Source organism: Babylonia areolata, chromosome 3 (genome assembly GCF_041734735.1).
Source record: "Babylonia areolata isolate BAREFJ2019XMU chromosome 3, ASM4173473v1, whole genome shotgun sequence".
NCBI classification, from domain to species: domain Eukaryota; kingdom Metazoa; phylum Mollusca; class Gastropoda; order Neogastropoda; family Buccinidae; genus Babylonia; species Babylonia areolata.
Genome location: NC_134878.1, coordinates 55,264,227 through 55,287,782, shown reverse-complemented (window position 1 = coordinate 55,287,782; position 23,556 = coordinate 55,264,227). Strand labels below are relative to the sequence as shown.

Sequence of the window (23,556 nt, the reverse complement as noted above, 5' to 3'; positions counted from 1 at the left end):
TGGCAGGTAAATTTAGACACATGAAAGCCATGGCAACATCATCATCATTATGGCAACATCATCATCATCATCACCATCCTCTTTCATCATCAGTAATTAGAAAAAAAAACAAAAAACAAGAGAGGCAAGGCCTTCAAGACTCACTTGTGATAAATTAAGTCCCCTAGCATTAATTACAGAGTAATTTCCCTTTTTTACTATCTGCACCAAAATGTTTGCAAAATAAATAAAAATTCCATGCTTAGCAAAAGGAGTTCCTGTTTGAACCAAAAATGATAATAATGACTCCGCTTGTTGTTGTGTCAGAATAAGAGGTCAAAGTGCCAAGTTTAGAGAATACAAAAAATATAACAGTAAATGCAGTTTGCATATAATTAGGCTTCTTTTTTTTTTCTTTTTTTTGGTGCCCATCCCAGAGGTGCAATATTGTTTTAAACAAGATGACTGGAAAGAACTGAATTTTTCCTATTTTTATGCCAAATTTGGTGTCAACTGACAAAGTATTTGCAGAGAAAATGTCAATGTTAAAGTTTACCACGGACACACAGACACACGGACACACACACACAGACAACCGAACACCGGGTTAAAACATAGACTCACTTTGTTTACACAAGTGAGTCAAAAATCTAAGTCCCAAAGTCTATGGCCTTTCATGACCTGCTGTCATGGTGACTTCAGTTTCGATACCCCTCCACTTCCGTGTTTGGAGTGAGTGCTGTCAAGTACTTGTAATGCCACGACATGGAATGCAAATAAATGCAGAGGATGAGGCAGCAAATAAACAACAACAACTCACTAAGCATTTCCTTTCACAAAAGAAGCTAAATGTCTTGTTAAGCCTGTCACCTGCAAACAGTAATGTAAAAAATATAATATGATCAGATGATGCCAGTGCTGATCTTCCAACCATGTTATCAATGAATGTGGCAAAACAAACAAGGAAACAAAGGCCAGATACCTTTCCCATGAGTTACAAATGAAGTGAGGATAGAATAGAATATGTCTTTATTACCAAGTATACCAGAGTCTATATAGTTACATATACTGAAACACAGATATGTGAAATGGAACGTACAGATGATCCAACATAGAATGCAAACAAATTCAATTGACATGACATGAGACACACAGGTAAGCATGCAAAATGTGTGTGTCCAACAGAATAACAGATGTGTGGACATTCATGTGTACAATCAAAACTCATTGAGAGAACAACTGAATCTCTTTTTTTTCCTCTCTCTCTCCCTCTCTTTCTCTTGCTCTCTGTCATACGCACGCCTGCGCGCAAGTTAAATTTCACACACACACACAAGACTGATGTTGCTGCCTATGAGAAAGCTCTCACAGACATTGTTGCTTTATTCTCTGATTTGTTCATTTTTCAGATTTTTATTTATAATATTGTACATATTTTTTGGAGGGGGTGGTTAGTTTGTTTGTTACTTGTCATTTTAGACAAGGCTCATTTTGCATGAACAGGTCAAAAGTTTCAGTTTCTCATGAGGCGTCACTGCGTCCGGAAAAATCCATAAACACTACACCACATCTGTTCGGCAGATGCCTGATCAGCAGCATAACCCAACACACTTAGGCCTTGAGTGCACGCTTGTATACCTATCAGAGTGGATTTCTTCAAGAGAATTTCACCAGAGGACAACCCTTTTGTTCGTGTGGGTTCTTTTTCAGTGCGCCAAGTGTGTGCTCCACATGGGACCTTGGTTTATTGTCTCATCTAAATGTCTTGACGCTCACTTTGATTTTTCCAGTAAAACCTAGCAGAAAAAGTAAGAGCGCAAACTGAACCCAGACCCTCACAGACAGAGTATTGGCATATGAGCGTCAGAACCATTTGGTCACCTTCCTTCTTACATGGATGGGCACAGTGCAAAATAACAGTACATAAAAAAGCGGGAAAGGGCAAATACCCATTCTGACTGAAAGGTACTGGTATATATTTACTTATCCATGGAATCAAAAACTCAGCTCTGTCACAAAATCCACTGAAGCTATTTAGTTAGACATAGATCACAAACCCACATTTGTCATACCCCCCCTGAAGATCTGTAATCATCCATGGAATTGAAAACCCAAGGCTTTTGCCACAAACCCTTCATAAATGCTGCTTCTTTTATCAAGACGCTCACTGTGATTAGGACATTCCCACACAAGAAGATTATTTGTTTAAAAAATTGTCCCAGATTTATGTGATGATGGTGGGTTTCATTAAGACATTCCGGCACAAGAGGATTTCTTCAAAAAGCATTTAGAATCTGTCCAAGATCTCTATGAGGTGATAATGGGTTTCATGGTTTTTTTGGGGGTGGGGGGTTCCTCACATTATTATCTATATATATATATATATAATTTTTTTTTTACAAATATCGAAAAGCTGTCCCAGATCTACGTGATGACGGTGGGTTTATCGCGTCCAGTCAGTTCTTTGAGCTTGGAAATTTGTAATGCGATGGTTATCAGTGGCTGCAGAACCTCCTGGAAAAAATCAAACAAAAAAAAATGACACTTCATGTTATTTGTAGCTTTCAGGGCACAAAAGTAAACAGACATATTTAGACATCTCTCTCCCTCTCTCTCTATATATATATACACATATATATATATATATATATATATATATATATATATATACACACATACATACATTCATACACAGACATATATACACTCACACATATAATTATACACTTGCACATACACACGCACGCACACACATATACACACATACATATACACATACATACATACACACATATAATGTAAAATCATCGCAGGCAATATCACAGTCTCATATCACATAGGCCCAAAATCACAGCAAGATAAAACATATCACATTTAACCTAGTCAAAACATGCACCAAGGAACCAGGCCTCACAGAACCACACTAAAAATCACCACAAATGCACGCAAATCAAAGTCCAAGAGCACGTCCAGCGGTGAAATCACAACAAGCACACACACACACACACACATGGAAAAGCTCTACTTAGAAAGATACAGATTGAAAAGATGTGTTTTGAGTGCTCTCTTGAACGCGGATATTGGGGTGTGACGAATGTGTGAGGGCAGTGAACTCCATTGTTTTGGTGCAACAAAAGAAAAGGAACTTTCAACATAAGTTTTTGTGCGGATTCTTTGACTAGACAGTGTGCGCATGTCATCTGAAGAACGGAGTTGTCTGGGTGGTGAATACAGACAGATCTGAAAGGATAGACGGGACAAGAATCAGTGAAGAAATTGTGACAAAGGACTGAGAGTTTGTATTGTATTCGTGCTTGAATGGGGAGCCAGTAAAGGGAAGCGAGTAGGGGGGTGATGTGTTGACGTTTCCTAGTCTTGAGTGTGAGTTGTGCTGCAGAGTTTTGAACTTTTTGAAGTTGGTCAACACAGTGTTTGGGGCAGCCGGCAAGAAGAGCATTTCCATAATCTAATCTAGATAGGAATAGAGCTGAGTGCTGCATGTGCTGACCTACAGATGTGAACGTCAAGTGTCATGTCATTTGAAAAGCATGTACCATGAACTGCTGCGGATGCTGAGAAAAGTATGTCATATTCTGGGGATGAAATGAAAAGACAGCATTATACAAGCTTCACTCAACCGCTGCTCTCTCTCTCTTTCTCCCTCTCTCTTGACTTACACTGGACAAGGATGATTGTGACTGTTACTGTAGACCTAGACAAGAGTTAAAGCATTTGCGAAAGAGAAAAAGAAAAAAATTTAACAATGCATTGTTAACAGTTAGTAGCATCTATAAGAAATCAGAAAGAAATTTGTAACACCGTACTGAAGATTTCAATGAAAAAAAACAACAACCACCTAACGATATCTGTGTCGAAACTTAGTTTAATCAATTTCAAATAAAACGTTGGTAATTGTGTTATATTCATTTTTATAAAGCTTTCAAAATTAGAAGTACAATATGTAGTTAAATGATTTATGCTTGTTTATGTATAAAACATTGGTAATTGTGTTATTTATACTACTGTATTACTTGTTTACATAAAACATTGGTAATTGTGTTATTTATACTATTGTATTACTTGTTTACATCACCCCTTCATGAGGGGCTATGGGCTATGTTGAATAAAACATCCATATCCGTATCTGTATCCATCTCTCTCTCTCTCTCTCTGTGACAATGCTCACAGGTAATTCAAGAGCAAGGTAAAAAGGACTAAGCGATTATTTTCCATAACACCAGCTGTCGTGGCGAAGTGGTCAATGCTGCGGGCTGACGGCTGGTAGGACGCTGGTTCGAATCCCAGCGGAAGTGGGTTTTTCGGCCTGCGGCCAGCTCCAACCCAGAGTTGAGTGTGCTATGGGCTTAAATGGGGAGACTGTGACCACACAGTTGAGTATCATCGGAGATTAGAAAAGAGAGATAAACCACTCGCGGCAGGCCCCTTCTTACTGTCTATAACAGTGCTGAAGCCGTTTTGGGGCACACACGCAGTGCGGAAGGGTGGGGGTAAATCACCCTCTCCTTCCCCACCTAAAGGAAACTGGTCGGTTCTGACGGTTCAGCTGCAGTAAAGCGAAAGTTAAGTTACGCCTGGAATTTCCCACGTGTAGTAAGATTCGCTGTATACAATGAAAACCGATTCATTTTTGCTTTGGTTTTTAGCACGTTTGCATCTGCTTGAATATAGATAATATAAAAAGAAAATAAAGCAGCTCCCCCCACCACCAACTCCCCCCCCCTCCCCCAGCGCAATGTTGCACATGAGAGAGACAGTTATAAATTATTGAACTGCGTTTTCGTAACGCTACTTTTTCTTCACACTTTCTGGTTTACATCACCATTTCTTAAAAAAAACAACAACAAAAAAACCCCATAAAACACATATTCAGCTCTGTCTCTCTTCTAACATCTGTCTATACATACATACATGAATACATATATACATAATTTCATATAGATCTATCAGTATGTAAATCTAAATCTATCTATATGTACATAATCATATATATAATTCATATATATATGAACGCTTCATGTTGCCCGAGCAGACCGTTGTATTGTGCTCTATCTCTCTCTCTAAGTCTCTGTCTCTGTCTCTCTCTCTCGGGAGTTTTACATGGCTGTTAAAAGCATCTACGATTCTGTACTTGTATGTGTTCGTGACAAAGGTATTTATTCAGACTTTTTTCAGTGTCCAAGAGGGGTTAAACAAGGTTGTATGCCAAGCACACAGCTGTTTTCCTTTTTCATCGGTGAATTGGCAGTGGAGTTATCAAAGAAGGGGAGACATGGAATACAAATGATACCTGGCGCAACAGATTTGCTCTTAATGCTATTTGCTGATGATGTTGTTCTCTTGTCTGACACACCCATAGGGTTACAAAATCAATTAAATGCCCTTAAGCAAGAAACAGACAGACTACAACAAACAGTGAATCTCGATAAGACCAATATTATAGTTTTCTGCAATGGAGGTCATCTTTCGACTCGTGAAAAATGGTGCTGTGGTGATAGGGAAATAAAAGTAACCAATACATATAAATATTTAGGAATGTTATTCACAACAAAATTGAGTTTGACATCTGCGTGGGATGAAGCAAACAGAAAAGGGAAAAAAGGTGTAATCCAAATTATAAAATCACTCAGGAGACTGCGTTCGACTGACGCTTTCCTTTTGTTTGGGCGGGGCAAAGGCAGCTCATGAATAATGAATGCGTGTCGCGGCGCAGGCTGCCTGGCTTCAGCAATTTCTGCAAGTGGTTTATCTCTCTTTTCTAATCTCCGGTATCATCCACTTCACGGATGCGTCTTTGGGTGTGTCGCTCTAATTTCTGACCAACACTGCAAGTGTCTGTATCTCTCGAGCCTGGCTGACGCCGGGAAATCATTATGACAGGAAATGTTGAGTACAGCCTTGACACGTAGTCCCAAACCACATGGACCTCCACAGCAGCATTGTCATCATCACTGTCATCCTCCTCCTCCTCCTCCTCAATCATCAATATAAACAAAACAACAAAAAGTCCAAAAACGCCCCGCTGACATGGTGACCTCAGTTTTGATACCCCTCCACTTCTGTGCTTGGGGTGAGTCCTGTCAATGTTTTCAGTGCCGGCAGATTCATGGGGTGCTGTTGTTGGAGTGACGTGGTGGCGGTCTCCACTCTGGGAGGGACACTCACTCATTCTAGCTCCGTGACCAAGCTATTATTGTCGTAAGTAGGGGGCTTAGTAGATAGGTGGTGTCCTAAGTTCATTAGATCAGAAGAAGCACCACTGAACCAGGCGACCTAACATCGATGGTTCCTCGCGGACTGTTCATGTCAAGACTGTGACAAACATGGGTGTAGCCGTGTATGGAGGGCTCGGAATGAGCGGTGTGGAACTGATGCCACTGAAACGGTGCAGATGATGGGGAATCAAAAAACAACAACAAAAAAACATCCATCACTAAATATTTGTGTACTGACAAATATACAAATATAGATAAGAGACAGGAGAAATAGAGAAAAAAACAACAACAAATATATGATTTTCTGACTGAAAATAATTATGTGTAAGTGGATTGAAGACAACAGGAATTCCTCCTTACCTGTGAGTCTTTTTCAAACAGTACACGATCACTCTCATAGCCTTCAATGTACATGCGGATGGTGGCACCCCTGCTGCCTGTGCCGCTCAGACGGATTACGATGCGGGAGTCATCTTTAAAGATAATACGGAGACCCTGTGGAACAAACCTCCTGCTGATAAAAGTTGTCATGGGCTTTGCCTTGCAAAGCAACAACACAGCACATAAGAAACTTTTGAATCATAAAAAAAGATGAAAAAAAAAGAAATTATGAGAATACTAAAACACACTTTCAAACTGTACAAATGCTGAGACAAGGGTTTGAACGACAAAGGTTGTGATCCACAGCAGACAATCTTTTTTAGAAGCGGTGGCTGTCTTTTGAGTAACAAGTTGGAGTGTCATGCGGGCAAGGACTGTTTACTGAAAGATTGGTGGGCGACAGTGAGCATGCATTTCCTTTTTTGTGGTTACACTGTTGTCAACAGGGTCATGGTAGGAAAAGTCGTCTGCTCATTTCACCGTGTAGGACTTGCCCCCTGAGGAGAATGTTTGCCCGATGGTGGAGGGATTCGCAATGAAGCTTTCCAAGCCAGCCATCATCTTGTTGGCAGGCTCTGACTCACAATTCTCGTAGTCGTAGCTGTGCCACAGAGAGAAGTCACTTGTAACAAGCAGATTCACGCACGCACGCACGCACACACACACACAACCCCCCCCCCGCACCCCTCCCTACACACACACACACACCACACCACACACACACAAAATGGCGGAACCTACTGGCAGATAAAAGGTGGCACACTGAAAAAGAACCCATGGCAACAAAAGAGTTGTCTTTTGGCATAATTCTGTAGAAGAAATCAACTCTGATAGACAGATACACACGCACTCAAGGCCTAACAAGCACATTGGGTAATGCTGCTGGTCAGACATCTGCATAGCAGATGTGACGTAGTAGTATACGGATTTCTCTGAACGCAGTGTCGCCATCTTGAAAACTGAAAATGAAACTGAAAGTGCATTACCGTGTGAAGAAGTTTCTACCAAAGGTGAACCAGTGGTCCATCATGATCTGCCTGACTGACGCCCTCCTGTGCTTCATAATGGTCAGCCAGGCCAGGATGGTCCAGATACCGTCCTTCTCCCTGAAAACAGCACACGTTGGTCAATATGTAACATAACTGTAAAATAAAGAAGAATTAGTAGTAGAAGAAAAGTTCATTTCCAAAGTACTTTAATACCTCTCAAAGCATTATACCATGACATATCAGTCAGAAATAAAGAACACAAGAACATACACACACACATACACACACACACACACACACACACAGAGCACACGCAGGTCAATATGTAACATACTTATATAAAAAGAAGAAGTAGAAGAAAAGTTCATTTACAAAGCACTTTCAAACATCTCTTAACACGCTCTACAATAACATCAGTCAGACATAAAGAGCACAAGAGCACTCACATACATGCAAGCACACACACATAAGCATGCGCGTGCGCACATACAAACTGCTTGAAAAGGAATATTTCCAGATTTATTTTAAAGGATGTGAATGAAAGACTGTGATGGACTGAAAACGGAAATGAATTCAAGATTTGTAAAAAAAAAAAAAAAATTTCATTCTCCTTCAATGAATACAAAGATAAATAAATAACACATGTATTGAAACAAAACAGATATAAATGAATTACATATATGTGTACTGTTCTTCTCCCTGAAGCAACACACAGGTAAATGAATAGCATATGTATGCTTTGTTCTTCTCCCTGAAACAACACAAAGGTAAATAAATAACCTGAGCCAACAAATGTGGTTCTGCTTCCCCAGAGGATGACAGCATAAATTTCACACACACACACACACACAAAAGAGATCTGCTTTGAAAAGAAAGATATAAAACACAATGCAATGCAATACCAATTCAGGACCTAAATCAGTGTAAAAGCCAGTGCAGAGGTCTAGTACCTGATGTGGTCAGATCCCGTTCCAAAACTCTCCTCTCCGCACAACGACAGACGACCATCATCCATCAGATTGCCGAAGAACTTCCATCCAGTTGGTGTTTCGTAGCACTGCTTCCCGTTCATCTTTGCAACTCTGAATCACACACACACACACACACACACACACACACACACACACACACACACACACAGACCCACACATGCACACAATGTAGTAATAAATGAACTTATGGGCGTGCTTGTGTGCATTACTTTATAAATTCAAATAATACGTACACACAAATATGCATGTGATGTGTGTGTTCGGTTGTGTGGTGTGTGTGTTGGATTGCGAGGTGTGTGTGCGTGTGTGTGTGTGTGTGTGTGCAACTGTATGTAATTAGGGCTAATAAATGAATGAGCCATCAAGCACATGCATGCACACATACACTTCTGAAGTATTTTTTTCCCCAGTCATTCAAATCCCACACGACACAAATACCTGTTATGTGGCTCTTTTTAAAACATCAGTCATATATATTGACACATCTGGTATATACGCACACACATAAATATGACCTCCACATGAGTACACCATATTCATAAATGTAACATTACATATATGTAATCCTTTTGAAGGTATGTCTGTGCATGATAATCCCTAAATGGGTATGTGAATATGTAGCTGTGATCCCAATGTGAAAATGTCTACACACAAAAATGTGTCCTTAGCGAGTATGTCTACATTCATAAATGGAATCCTTGTCTGTACATCTCACACACAAATCCTTAAAAAGATTTATACATAGACATAAATGTCATTCATGCATGGGAATCCCTGCACACATAAGTGTGATCCCTACACACGCTAGTCGCTATATAGATATGTCCACTTGCATGTATGTGATCACAATGTGGGTAAGTATACATTTACGAATAATTTCCTGAAGGGAGTATATCTGTTTACATAAATGTGTTCCTTATGTCAGTATCATGCTTTTGGGCCTACAATGCATTGCAGCACATGAGGTTCACCCATTTCTTCTTTGTTCGTGGGGTCTGACTCCCACATTCTCTCGCGTACGCAAGTGGGCTTTTACATGTATAACCGGTTTTACCCCCACCATGCAGGCAGTCATACACCGTTTTCAGAGGGATACATGCCGGATATGTTCATGTTTCCATAACCCACCGAACGCTGACATGGATTACGGGATCTTTAACGGGCGCAAATGATCTTCTGCATGTGTATACACATAAAGGGGGTTCAGGCACTAGCAGGCCTGCACATCTGTTGACCTGGGAGATCGGATATATCTCCATCCTTAACCCATTTGGCACCATGACCGGCATTCTAACCCAGGACCCTCTGATTTAAAGGCCATCGCTTTAACCACTCAGCTGTTGCGCCAGTCAGGTTCACCCACTAATAAGCCGCATCTGCCGATAATCCTGAAAAGGGAAAGTCCTCCATTCTGTCTGGTGCAGAATGGCTCTGTTGGCCCTGGATGTTATTTTCTCAGTAAGGACATTATCTTCACAAAACTGAATCTGATCCCACTTGTATGTTTTTCATCTGCTTGTTGACTCGACACCTCCGTTCATATGCTCTTTTATCTGCTTTTTTTTTTTCCACACTTTTTTTTTTTTTTTTACAATTCTGAAGCCTTCAGTCGAATGTACACTGTTGTCAAGCCACAGTTCATTAACTTGTTCTGCGTTCAGTCCCACCCGCCAGTTTGTTTTCCAGATTGGAAGGCGATCAGATCACTTTTCTAGTTTCTTTTTCCGCACCACAATTTCATCCCCAACTCAGATACTGCTCCTTTTTCATGTCCTGGGGGCAAACTGCGATACAGTCACTTTAAATTTGATTTCATATGTGGTATGGTTTGATAAGGAATATGGAATTTGATATGATAGTGAACATGAATCATGTGGAATCGAACAGTGGTGAGACTGAAGAATGCAACTTGCAAGTGTTTCTGTTCAGTGTGATTGTGTGCATTTGTTTATTGTGATCAGCAATGTTACATATTGAGTTTCCTGTGAACATGTGGCATCAAGTGGTTGTGAGAATTTAGTTTTCAGACAAAGATACAGCACATACAGCCGATAAGACGTAGGGGTCAGATTTGAGTAACAAGAAGTTGTGCCTTGTTGGCCAGAAAATACAATAAGTCTAAATACGTAAATATGACCCTATGTCATACTAGTCCTTATATGGAAGTATACATTTAAATGTGATCCAAATAGGGGCATGCCCACATCCATGAATGTGATCCTTGAGAATCAAGACCACGTAATTATACAGATTTCACAAAAAGCTTATGTACCACTTCATAAAAGCAGGTGGGTTTTTTTTCCATAAAATGTTATGAAAAAAAACGAAAAAAAAAAACCAAACCGAAAGGTGATTTAAATTCTGCAGACTACATGAAATCATTTGCGCACGTTGAAGATCCATAATCCATGTCAGCGTTTGGAGGGTTATGGAAACATGAACATATCCGGCATGTATCCCTCTGAAAACGCCTACATGGTGGTGGTAAAACCGGTAAAAGCCCACTTGCATATGCGAGAGAACGTGGGAGTCAGACCCCACGAACAAAGAAGAAATGGGTGAACCTCATGTGCTGCAATGCATTGTAGGCCCAAAAGCATGATACTGACATAAGGAACACATTTATGTAAACAGATATACTCCCTTCAGGAAATTATTCGTAAATGTGAGTGTGAGCAAGTACACAAACGGATGTTTAAGGTACACATGCATCAACAGCTTGAAGATGCGTTTGCAAAATCAATGTTTCAGCCAAAACACCTTTTCATAGTTTTTCATTGTAACAAATGAAAATGCACGTACAGAAACGCATTAAAAAATCTCTTAGCTGTCCCATTATCTGCGCCGTTTCAGTGGCATTCCTCTCAGCGCTGCTCATTCTGAATCCCCCATACACAACCACATCTGGGTTCATTTGTCGCAGTCCCTGCATCAGCAGTTCACATGGCACCATCGATGTTAGCTTGCCAGGGGGCCATGCACCAGAGGAGACCCTGAACTGCTGCTGAATAACTTCGGTGGTGTTCAGTAGTCCCTGTTCTGATTTCACATACTTAGAACACCACCTACTCTGCCCCCTACTGACGACAATAATGGCTTAGTCGAGGAGCCAGACTGAGTGAGTGTCCCCCCAGTGTGGAGACCACCAATATGCCCCCCAGCAACAATGCCCCATGAATCTGTCGACCCAGAAGACCTAAAAAAGACTCACCTCAAGCACGAAAGTGGATGGAGATCAAAACTGCATACAACAGGGCATGAAAGGCCACAGACTTTGGGACATTATTTTTATTTTCACTGATGATGGAAGATGGTGATGATCATGATGCTATCGAAGTCCATTTAGGTTTGAGACTACATGAAAAGGCTGTACTCTACACTTCCTTTCATAATGATATCCTGGCGTTAAACACACCTGAGAGATACAGACAACTGCAGTGTTGGTCAGGAAATCTGAGCAATGCACCCACAGACGCATCTGTGAAGTGGATGATACTCAAATGTGTAGTCCTAGTCCTCCCATTTAAGCCCATAGCATACGTAACTCTGGGTAGGAGCTGACTGCTGGCCGAAAAACTCAAAGAAAGCATATCTGGTTATGAGTGGTGCTGGTTAGATTGGCTGCGTGCACTGCTGTTTGCCAGAAATTCAACATCATTTCGCCATACCCCTAAGAAGAAACCTGAACAAGTTCCCAAATGGTCCTTAACTATTTTGTGAATTATGTAAATGAAAGTCACCTTGGCGTGTCTTCACACAGAAGCTGAAGGCTCACCTGTCGACTGCCCCAGTGGTTGGCATGCTTCGAGCATAACCCTTGACACCAGTTCTCTGGAAGTACGGTATGCACTCCAGGTTGTTGGCCAAGACAGCCAGCGAATCACCGGGCGTGACAAAGAAGGCGTTCTGTCCCAGCACCATGTTGCGATCCTTGACAAACCACAACACACATGCTCGCAAAAGAAAAAAAAAAAGCCAGAACTTCTTTATCTAAGCAGAAGTCTGAGTAATATTTTGAATGTGAGACATAGAGCTAAATACTAAACTTATACACTGACCTTCTGAAAAAAGAACTGGAAAATCAAAAAGAACAAAGCACAAAAAACAACAGGTCACACGCTTCATCTCTTACCTCATACAAGAAGTAGAAAATGAAAAAAGAAAACAGCACACACAAAAACAAAAAAAACCCAACAAAAACAAGTCACACGCTTCATTTCTTACACCATCTCCATCGAAAGCACATCCAAGGGCGTGGTCGCCTTTGCTCATCATCTCCACGAGGTCAGTGGCGTAGGTTAGATTCGGGTCAGGGTGGCGACCCCCAAAGTCCTCCAGAATGTCCATGTTGATCGCGGTGGACGGGTCAGCTCCCAGTTCATCCAGAAAGACGCGCTTCACGTAGGGTCCAGTCACTGGCCAAGGAGCAGAAGTTGGGGACTGATGATGTCAGATAAATCACTGAAGTGTGGTGTGTGAATGATTCACATTAAAATGTGCATTCTTAAAACATACATACATTACAGACTGTTTTCTTGTGGGCCTTAACTTCTTTTTTCGCCCTCAACTCTGTGAAAAGTCATTGGGGCGCCACACAGAAGAACTGTTCACCAGATTCCTCCAGGTCTGTCGGTTGTGTGTCAAAAGCCTATGTGTCTGCAAATAGTGTTCCTGTCCATTCTGCAATTTTTTTTATTTATGTAAGCTTATCTATTATTTATTCACCTTTTTTTTTTTCTCAAGGCCTGACTAAGCGCGTTGGGTTACGCTGCTGGTCAGGCATCTGCTTGGCAGACGTGGTGTAGCGTATATGGATTCGTCCAAACGCAGTGACGCCTCCTTGAGCTACTGAAACTGAAACTGAAACTGCAATGTAGTCAGTACACTTTCTTCCTCAGGACTTAACAATTATTAACCAAGTGACTAGGCTAGCACGCAGACTAAAAAAATTTTTTTAATCATCCAATTTTGTTGAAAAGTATTTCACATTACTGGAACCTTTACTGTACTGAACATAGGACTGTCTCAAGTGCAGCAAACATACAACCTACGAACCAGCTCACAGAAGTTAAAAAGGGAAGAAAAAAAGCCATTTTTAACAAACATAAATAATTTTCTTTCCTCTTGAAATCCTACTTTTGTGTTTGTGTACTTCTTTCCCTGCATTTCCATTTAGATGCTCTTTTCAACTTTCAAACTGACATTCCAGTCTGCTGCCACATCTTACAGTTAACTGCTCCATACTCCAAACAAAAAAATAAAAATCTGAAAACAGTTATTCAGCATGATGGATAAAACATGGCTCACTTACTCATCTCCACATATTGAACTGATGAGATTATCATAGGGTGGGAGCATGAGGATATACTCATCTCACTACTTTGTACTGTGTTTGTTTGTTTGTTTGTATTTCTTTTTGTCACAACAGATTTCTCTGTGTGAAATTGGGGCTGCTCTCCCCAGGGAGAGCGCGTCACTACACTGCAGCACCACCCATTTTTGACTCACTTGTGTAAACAAAGTGAGTCTATGTTTTAACCCGGTGTTCGGTTGTCTGTGTGTGTGTGTGTGCGCGCGCGCGTGTCTGTGTGTGTGTCTGTATGTCTGTGTGTCCATGGTAAACTTTAACATTGACATTTTCTCTGCAAATACTTTGTCAGTTGACACCAAATTTGGCATAAAAATAGGAAAAATTCAGTTCTTTCCAGTCATCTTGTTTAAAACAATATTGCACCTCTGGGATGGGCACAAGAAAATAAAAAAAGAAGCCAAATTATATGCAAACTGCATTTACTGTTATATTTATATTTTTTGTATTCTCTAAACTTGGCACTATGATCTGATATTCTGACACAACAACAAGAGCAGTCATTATTATCTTCTTTTTTTTCAAACAGGAACTTCTTCTGCTAAGCATGGACGTTTTATTTATTTTGCAAACGTTTTGGTGCAGATAGTAAAAAAGGGAAATTAATCTGTAATTAATGCTAGGGGATTTAATTTGCTTTAAACTGATCTTTCTCATCTTAAACATTACATTTTGAAATACTCAATACATAAAAAGTTTGTGTGTTTTACTCTCAGTGTACAGGGCTTTCACTATCTTCATTTGCCCAAGTGGTCTTTTTCGGAAAATACTAAAATCAATATGACGAGTGGACTTTACAGATCTACTGGCTGAGCCCTGATGGTCATGGGCAAAAATCAATTGCGTACACATATTTATACACATTCAAAGCGCGTGCTCATATTCTTTGCGAACGTGAACGACGCCATTTTGTTTCAAGTTGTTGACCTGCCTGTTCAATCCTATATTCAATCGATAATACACGATAACATGTGATGGAAAGTTGGAGAAGGAGACTGTTAAATATTTATTCAGAGAAATATTTGTGAATGCCTCATCACTTACTGGATTATGCCCCCAAACTGCCATAAAAATTTCCACAGAATCAGTCGGAATTCACAGTTAAAAATTGTAAACCATGCGAGTTAATACCCTTGAATTGATCACGATGAAACGAAAAAATTTCCAATCTTGACTTTTCTCAAAATGAAGTCCTTTTCACTTCTTACGACGTTTAGAAGTACTTGTACTTGGCTCTACATGTTAATAGTTTAACAAAATACTAAATTTTCATATCAACTTTAAAACTATAAAACTAGAATGAACATAAAAGAGAAATTGAATCGACCGTGTCATACTCCATTCCCGGTGGGTGTAACTACCTGCTCATCTTTCTAGATCTAGAGAAAACGGCGAAATGTTGCAGTGTGATTGCGGCGACAGCTACATCTCCTTTACCGCGGACTTAAATATATTTTTTTTTATTGCCCTTAAAGATTTTTTGAATGCTCAAGATACACCAGAATAATATGATTTAAACAGCGTTCTCACTGCGAATACCGCAATTGATTTATTGCCCTTTAAAAAAGTATGTTCAAATATTAGATTTTAAAATGTCAGTTAAGGAGCCACGTTAGTGTAATGGGTAAGACAGTTTCTTCTCACCTGAACACGCGGGGTTCGAATCCGGTTAGGACTTTTTTCTTTCTTTTTTTTTTTTTTAACCCGAAGCTTTATAATAACAAATACAGAACACATTTTAATGATTAGATTTTTTTTTTTTAAGTGTATCACAAGTGAGTCTTGAAGGCCTTGACTCTCTTGTTTTTGTATTTTTCCTGCGTGCAGTTTTATTTGTTTTTCCTATCACAGTGGATTTTTCTACAGAACAAGCCTTTTGTTGCCGTGGGTTCTTTTACGTGTGGTAAGTGCATGCTGCACACGGGACCTCGGTTTATCGTCTCATCCGAATGACTAGCGTCCAGACCACCACTCAAGGTCTAGTGGAGGGGGGAGAAAATACCAGCGGCCTGAGCCGTGATTCGAACCAACGCGTTCAGATTCTCTCACTGCCTAGGTGGACGCGTTACCTCTAGGCCATCACTCCACTGATGAGGATTTTCAGAAAACCAACTGATTTATTAACCTGAAAGCATGAAATTCATCGGGATTTCCAGAGTGCTAGAGGATGTATAACCAAAATGTACTGAATTGATGAGAAGCTTAAGAAAGCCAGATAGTGTATTCACCTTAACACAGGCAATTGATCATGATTTCCAGAGAGCAAGAGGACGTACTAACCTCAATGCACTGAATTAATGAGGATTTTCAGAAAGCCATATAATGTACTAACCAAAATTCATTGAACTGATGATGAGTTTTGGAAAATCATATCATGTTCTCTTCTCAGCAAACTGAATTGATGATTCCCAGACAGCCAAAGTATGTACTAATCTCAATACACTGAACTGAGGAGTTTCGGAAAGCCAGATGGTGTGCTAACCTTGCGCACTGAACTGATGAGGATTTCCAGAGCCAAAGGATATAATGATTTAAATATACTGCACTGAGGAGTTTGAGAAGGCCAGATGGTGTGCTAACATCAACGCACTGAACTGATGAGGTTTTTCAGAAAGCCAGAGGATGTACTCACCCCCGTGCATTGAATTGACGAGGATTCTTATGGGCTTGGGACCAGTGAACATCTCCCGGATATACTGGAAGTCAAAGATCTCCTTCATCAGCTCTGTATAGTCGTTGACGCTGTCCACAACCTCAACCACCATGTTCCCAACGCCTGCCACCTGCAAAGTGTCACCAACCACTCCTTGTTTGACGGCGAAGCAGTACATCACACTCACTGGCTATCCATTCACTTCAGCACATGCATCACTCCAGTTGATAACATTGTCAAAGAATAATATACTCTAGTCTACTCCGATCTAGTCACAGAGCAGTTATTGAATCAAAGACAGTATCTTAGGACTTAGTAAAATAGTATTCACCCAGTTAATAACAGCACGAAAAGAACAATATCACAAAGCAGTCACTCCTGTTCTCTCCATTTAATAACAGTATATAACCAAGAATTATTCGAGTAAATACTTTGGTCCATAAAAGCATCTGAGGATGAATTCACAAAAGAACTATTCCACATCATGTTATCTGGGAAGTAAGTTAGACAACAGTTATATCTAATTTAAAATATTCTCTGAGCATAACAACATAAGTAATCACTCCAATTATTGACACTCGCATCAAAGGACGAATTAACAAGATTACACCACTCCACCTCCAGGACAGAATCTAAAAACATAGCAGAGTGACCACTCCACAAAACAGCACACAAAAATCATTTCACAGAATAACCACTCCCATCACTGTGAATATCTATGGAATAAGTCAAAGTGCACCTAAGCTTGATTTCACAGACACTCCAGTTTGTGACAATAACCAACACAATTCATAACTAAAAAATGCCCCGAAGTGTCCCCACATGGGAAACGGTGAATTTGACCTTGATCCACTGAATTTTACTATTTTACAAAGGTCACGCATTGTTCTTGCCATGTCTGATAAATATAGTAAGTGCTCTATAAGTGCCCATTATGATTATGATTATATCTATTATAAGACTAAATTAGTAAATGCAGAGACAGGAATCCTATCATGCCTACAATGTTACACATATACACACACACACACATACACACACACACACACATACACACACGTGCACGCGCACATGCGCGCGCGCGCACACACACACACACATCCATGGTTGGATGTGCAAACGGCATAACTAGACTGTTTTCACGATACTAACATGACAGGGTGAGATGCAAAATCACCAAGCATATTAAAGGGGGGGAAAAAAAGACTAAAACATTATGCAAAAAAAAAAAAAAAAGACAAAAAAAAGACACTAACATCAAATGTGGAGGTTCCAATGTTAGAAACATCACAAGTCAGATCAGGGCACAGGGAGTACTCAGATATTGTGGTGGAGTAAGCGTAGATGGCGTCAGTCACCGCTTCTGGAGAGGGTCCTACAGGGCACAAAAGCATCGTGGGTCAGCAGCCACCTGTACCCGGCACTACACTACTGATCCCACCCAACATGAAGGATGAAGACAGTGCCTGGGCCTGAGGGAGGGTATGCAGGAGAGTGTGTTACTGACTTCCATCTTCAGAACTTTAATATATAAAAAAACAAAAAACAAACATCACTCACTGCTCTCTTAGCAGTTTCAGTTTTACATCACATTACTTTTCCAGCATTGACAGATATCATTATATCACTCTAGTCAGATGTATCGACTGGCTCTGTGCCTCTGTGTGTGTGTGTGTGTGTGTGTGTGTGTGTGTGTGTGTGTGTGTGTGCGTGCGTGCGTGCGTGCGTGCGTGCGTGCGTGCGTGCGTGCGTGCTTGCGTGTGTGTGTGTGTGTGCGCGTGCGTGCATCTCACATGAGATAAAATATTCTTGAGTATGTGTTTGTGCAAGAGACAGTGTATTTTTGTGAACACAAACATATTTTAGTATATGTGTCTTTGTGTCCATATAGATATATTTAAGTGTTTGCATGTGTGTGAGTATACATCAAGGTATTCAGGTGTTTGAATATATGTATGAGTGTACATCAGGGTTTCATCTGGAAATTCCAAAGCTTTGGACACAAGTCCCAGCTATAAGGAGAAAAAAAGAAGTCAATAGCACATTTTGAAAATTTACATGACAGACTCCAGACACCTAGGAAAATTGTGCTTTACTTTTCAGGTACACCTTCATATGAAAAAAAAAAGCAACAAAAACATGTGGTGTGGATTGTTACTGGCACATTTTACAGACCTGAAATAAATCAAGTATACTTTTTCAAAGTGATATCTTGTGACTTAAGAATTAGACTTTAAATTTAAAAGAACATAATTTATATGGCTTGATCACTTTATACAGGCTGGACTTCACATTTGTGGCCACGGGTGCTGTGCAAAGTATCTGTTCTTTTTGTCCTGGTGTGTGACCAGAGAGAAGTCTTGGTTTACTTGACTTCAACTTGTCCAGAGGCTCAGAAGCTCTGTCTATTCTCCACTTCCAACATGAGGCACAAGAGCCTGTCCAATGTGTCAGATGATATCCTACCGGCAACAACTTCTGAATTTTCTTCTGCAGCGTGATAATGGAATAAACATACACAAAAAAATGAGTTAGTTTTTTTGAATGGGAAATTGCTGTCACAGTCCCAAATTAAACACTCTCAGAATGGGCTAAAAACTTCAGATTTCCCAGCCAACTTCATCTATTGGAAGGCTATTGCTGGTTTTTACTTGGTGGGGTTGTGCTTGCACAGAATTGGTCAGTCTTAGTTCTAGAATGCTGTTGTGGGTAAGGGGAGTTGGGGGATGGATGTGTTGACGCTGGGAGGAAGCAGTGGGGAGGGAGCAGGAAGGGGAGGTAAGGGTGATGATTTACAGGAACACTGCTACCTTAACTCATTCTACTCCAGGTACAAGTTAACTTGTACCATATTTCCCCTGTGGGCCAGGTACGAGTATTCTCATACCAACACACTATTCTAATTTCGTTCATTCTTGCTTGGTACAGTTGGCATTCTAAACTGAACTGTTTATGGATCCCAGAAGCATGAAAACTAAGCTTTGTTTTGACCGATTAAATCAACTATTCTCAATCGATTTTCGCTGTTTCAGTGAACCACCATGGGTTGTTGTTTTTCCTGCAGTGGTCTCATGTAGTGCTGGTCCAGGGGTGTTATAGCAGGCATGTAGATGTGGGGTAGAATGAGTTAAAGGCCACCAGGCTGGGCGGGTGGGGGTGTGTGGGGTGGGGGTGGGGGGCAGACACTATCTCTTCTGTCAGGGTATTCCAGATGACCATGGTACAGGGGTAGAAGAATTTCCAGTAGTCAGCTGATGGAGGATGGGAATTGTAAGGCTCTGCTATGCTTGTAATGAGAGGGCGTGTTGTTGCTGATACAGACTAGGCTGTTGCAGATCTTGTAGAGCATTGCAATTCTTGACCAGCCTTGTTCAAGAGATGGCCACTTCAACTGGGAGAGCATATCACTGGTGCTCAAAGTAAAGGCCAAGGCAGAGAATCTGGCAGAGCGCATTTGGATGGACTCAACCTCGGTGATGTTCTTCTTTGTGTATGGGGTCCCAGGCAGTGCCGTAATACTCCATAGCTGGTATTACTAGGGCCCTGTATGTACATAGCTTTTTACATAGGTTACGCTTCAGGATTCTCAGAGTCTGATTCGCTTTGCTGCTGATGTTGTTGTTGCTTCCATTTCAAGTCTGCTGTGACCGTCACTCTTAGAAACTTAGCAGTCTGTACATGGTCTATGGCATGGTCATAGGGGTATACAGAAAGTTTTTTTTTTATAGAAAGTTCTTTGGACTCAGGCTTCACGAAATGGACAGAACGCTTCACTCCTTGGGGAGGAATTTCATGCCCCACAACTCCTCCCACTTGGCCATCTGGTCTAGGTCCTGCAGCAGGGCTGCAGCATCATTGCTGTTTCTAGTCAGCATGTCAGCAGATGCTTCATCTGCAAACGACCTGCCGAGTTCAGACTGGTGGGCACAAGAATCTACACTGATGTAGTCAAACCTGTCCCTGTCCACTGTCACTGCCTAAGTTCACCCAGACAGGACTGATTTTATCCAGGTGATGATCTGGCTCCGGATGCCACAGTGCATTAGTTTGTACATCAAAAAAAGGTAAAATCCCATTCTATTGAATTCCTTCAAAAACCGATTTTTGTAATATCTGTTTGGTGATTCTTCTGCACATTCATGTTTAGGTCATCTATGAATCCTATCAGCTGTGTTTCAAAAGACAGGCACTGTCGCGGAATCCATGCTGGAGCGGAAGATGTTTTTCTCTGCTTGAGTCATGAGAAAACTCAAAATGAGTATGAATCGAATGTGTTCCAGGAGCTTACCTACAACTGACATCAAAGAGACTGGCCTATGGCGATAGTTCTTGGCTTTATGCTTTGTTTATTTTTAAACACATGTGTAAGTGGAGTGGAGTGATGGCCTAGAGGTAACGTGTCCGCCTAGGAAGCGAGAGAATCTAAGCGCGCTGGTTCAAATCACTACTCAGCCGTCGATATTTTCTCCCCCTCCACTAGACCTTGAGTGGTGGTCTGGACGCTAGTCATTCGGATGAGACAATAAACCGAGGTCCCGTGTGCAGCATGCACTTAGCGCACGTAAAAGAACCCACAGCAACAAAAGGGTTGTTCCTGGCAAAATCTGTAGAAAAATCCACTTCAATAGGAAAAACAAATAAAACCGCACGCAGGAAAAAATACAAAAAAAAATGGGTGGCGCTGTTGTGTAGCAACGCGCTCTCCCTGGGGAGAGCAGCCCGAATTTCACACAGAGAAATCTGTTGTGATAAAAAGAAATACAAAAAATAAAAAAAAATAAAAAATAAAAAAAAAAAAAAAGTGCGCTATCCGCCAGTCACAGGGAACCTCTCTTTGGGAAAGTGATCCTGTAAAGATGAAGGTGAGGACGGGTGCTAGCTTTTCTGTTAGTTCTTTAAGCACCCTCAGGTTTATACCAGGGCTATGTGGAATTAGCCTCCAAAACATCCTCTCAGCTCCCTCTAATGTGATGTCAATGTAGTCCATCTGTGGGTAGGTGTTTGCTGGTATCAAAGCAACAGTGCTGTATGCAATCTTCTTCCATCCACTGTCTTCCAGGGGAGAACACCGACTGGAACTGTTCATTAATTAACCAGTTGAGTGCCTATAAGACATCAGCTGATGGCCTGGACAAAGTGTCACCATAGTGCCAATAAGACGTCCACTGGTTTCCTGCATGCAAGGTGTAGGTTTCATATCGGTCATTGCATACAATTTTGAAATGACCCATCGTTGTGTTGCTCCTCTCACCAATACTTCAAACTCACTCATACTGCGCTTATCACCACCGGGGCGGTAGAAAGAACAAATGCCCCCCAACTCTGTCATAATTTTTTCACTGAGGCATCCCCTGCTTACATCCGTGACCTTCTGTCTGTCTACACACCTTCTAGACAACTGCACTCATCCTCTGACTCTCGTCTTCTGTCTGTCCCCAGAATTATAACTAAAAGGTATGGTGAAAGAGCTTTCTCTTACAATGCTCCAAAAGTGTGGAATTCTCTCCGTTTCACTATTCATCATATAGAAACTGTCCCTGCCTTTAGAAAAGTTCTAAAAACCTATCTGTTCCAGCAAAATAACTGAATTCCCTCCCTTTTTACCCAGTTTTCTGTTTCCATCCAGGTGTTTTACAGTGAAATTTAAATTGTTTTTATCAATGATGATGAACATGTACTATGTGCTTTTAATCCCATATTTTTTCTTCTTTTTTTAAAATTCATGTATCCTATTATAGCATGAATCTTATTTGAGCGCAAGCGGGCGTATGTCCGTGTATGTGTGTGTTTCGGACATGCGTGAAAACAAATGCATACATATATCATAATAAAGATGTGTGTTGTGCGCGCGCGTAAGCATGTGTGTGTGTGTGTGTGCTTTAAATCAATGTTTAGTTGTTTTTTTATTACGTAGATATTTGGTTGAGTTTTAGGGTGACTGTGTTGTTCACGTGGAATGTTTTATGGAGGTTTTTACATGTGGTTGTGATTTTTGTGCAGAGTGTTTCTTTTATGTTATATTTTACTCTTGTAATGTGCCTTGAACATTACTGTATTTTAATGAAAAGCGCAATACAAATAAACTATTAATAATATTATTATTATTATCATTATTATCAACTCCCCCTCCATACCCCACTTCCCTGAGTTTGATTAATCCAAAAAAAACCAAAAAAAAAACCACTTTCCTGTTCTGAACATACACTACCACAAATACAGTTCTCTTACAGTATGTAACACTATCATCCAGGCAATACACAGTGAACTGACCTCCATTGGATATGTTGAACTTTAACCCAAAATCACCATCTGGTCCACCGGGGTTGTGGGAGGCGGTGAGAATGAATCCAGCATCAGTTCTATACTTCCTGATCAGGCAGGAGACAGCAGGGGTTGACAGGATGCCCCTCTGACCAATCTTCAGTTTCGCAACCTGCGTGTGTGTAATTTGAATGACTAATGCATCATCGCATGTGCCATGATATTCATTGATTTGGCTTTGATTCTAGAGACGCACAGGTTGAAATAAGGAGAGATGTGTACAAGGGAGAGAGTACAGACAGGGAGGGATGTGCACAAACATAATCATATTCATAATGACAATCATGATCATTATCATGATACACATACAAACACGTCAAGTTCTCAATTTATTGGGAGGGGCGGGGGAGGAGGGGGGGGGTGGTAAGCAGAAAGAAAGAGACTGTCAAAAAGTGGATACATAATGCAGTAAAGAACAGGAAAAAACGTGTGAAAAAAAACACAAGAAAATAAGAGCAAAGGTAGGGGACAATTATTTTTTTAACATGCATTTTGTAGTAAATATTGTGAACATGAAAAATGGTGTGGGAGTGGGTTTGAACCCCATAATTATCATATTATGTTAAATACAGAAGCAAAAAGACTATTCACTGGGCCAAAGTACATTCAAAATTTAAATTTAGTCAATTCGTGTGTAATC

General features: G+C 40.7%; 2 protein-coding genes across 2 annotated transcripts; both read right to left on the bottom strand.

Moving 5' to 3' along the window:
- Positions 1-1,351: 1,351 nt before the first annotated feature.
- LOC143280383 (phosphoglucomutase-1-like) lies at positions 1,352-6,743 on the bottom strand. The gene is made up of 2 exons (XM_076585017.1): positions 6,573-6,743; positions 1,352-2,493 (listed from the first exon to the last, which is right to left on the bottom strand). The coding sequence occupies exons 1-2, from the start codon at positions 6,741-6,743 to the stop codon at positions 2,404-2,406; spliced, it is 261 nt and encodes an 86-aa protein (XP_076441132.1). The 3' UTR covers positions 1,352-2,403.
- LOC143280127 (phosphoglucomutase-1-like) lies at positions 6,580-22,917 on the bottom strand. The gene is made up of 8 exons (XM_076584685.1): positions 22,866-22,917; positions 16,575-16,725; positions 12,799-12,989; positions 12,350-12,504; positions 8,533-8,664; positions 7,580-7,699; positions 7,013-7,194; positions 6,580-6,709 (listed from the first exon to the last, which is right to left on the bottom strand). Exons 1-7 carry the CDS (start codon positions 22,869-22,871, stop codon positions 7,065-7,067), a joined length of 885 nt encoding a protein of 294 aa, XP_076440800.1. The 5' UTR covers positions 22,872-22,917; the 3' UTR covers positions 6,580-6,709; positions 7,013-7,064.
- Between the last annotated feature and the right edge of the window lie 639 nt (positions 22,918-23,556).

Bases quoted from the DNA above. Each gene is read 5' to 3' on its own strand.
- LOC143280383 (XM_076585017.1), bottom strand. From the start codon at position 6,743: ATGACAACTTTTATCAGCAGGAGGTTTGTTCCACAGGGTCTCCGTATT. The intron at 2,494-6,572 runs GTAAGGAGGAAT...GATTTTTTCCAG, and splicing joins TGTTTGAAAAAGACTCACAG to GAGGTTCTGCAGCCACTGAT.
- LOC143280127 (XM_076584685.1), bottom strand. The intron at 12,990-16,574 runs GTGAGTACATCC...CTCCTTGGCCAG, and splicing joins CGTCAATTCAATGCACGGGG to TGACTGGACCCTACGTGAAG. The intron at 8,665-12,349 runs GTGAGCCTTCAG...TGTGTGATTCAG, and splicing joins ACCACTGGGGCAGTCGACAG to AGTTGCAAAGATGAACGGGA.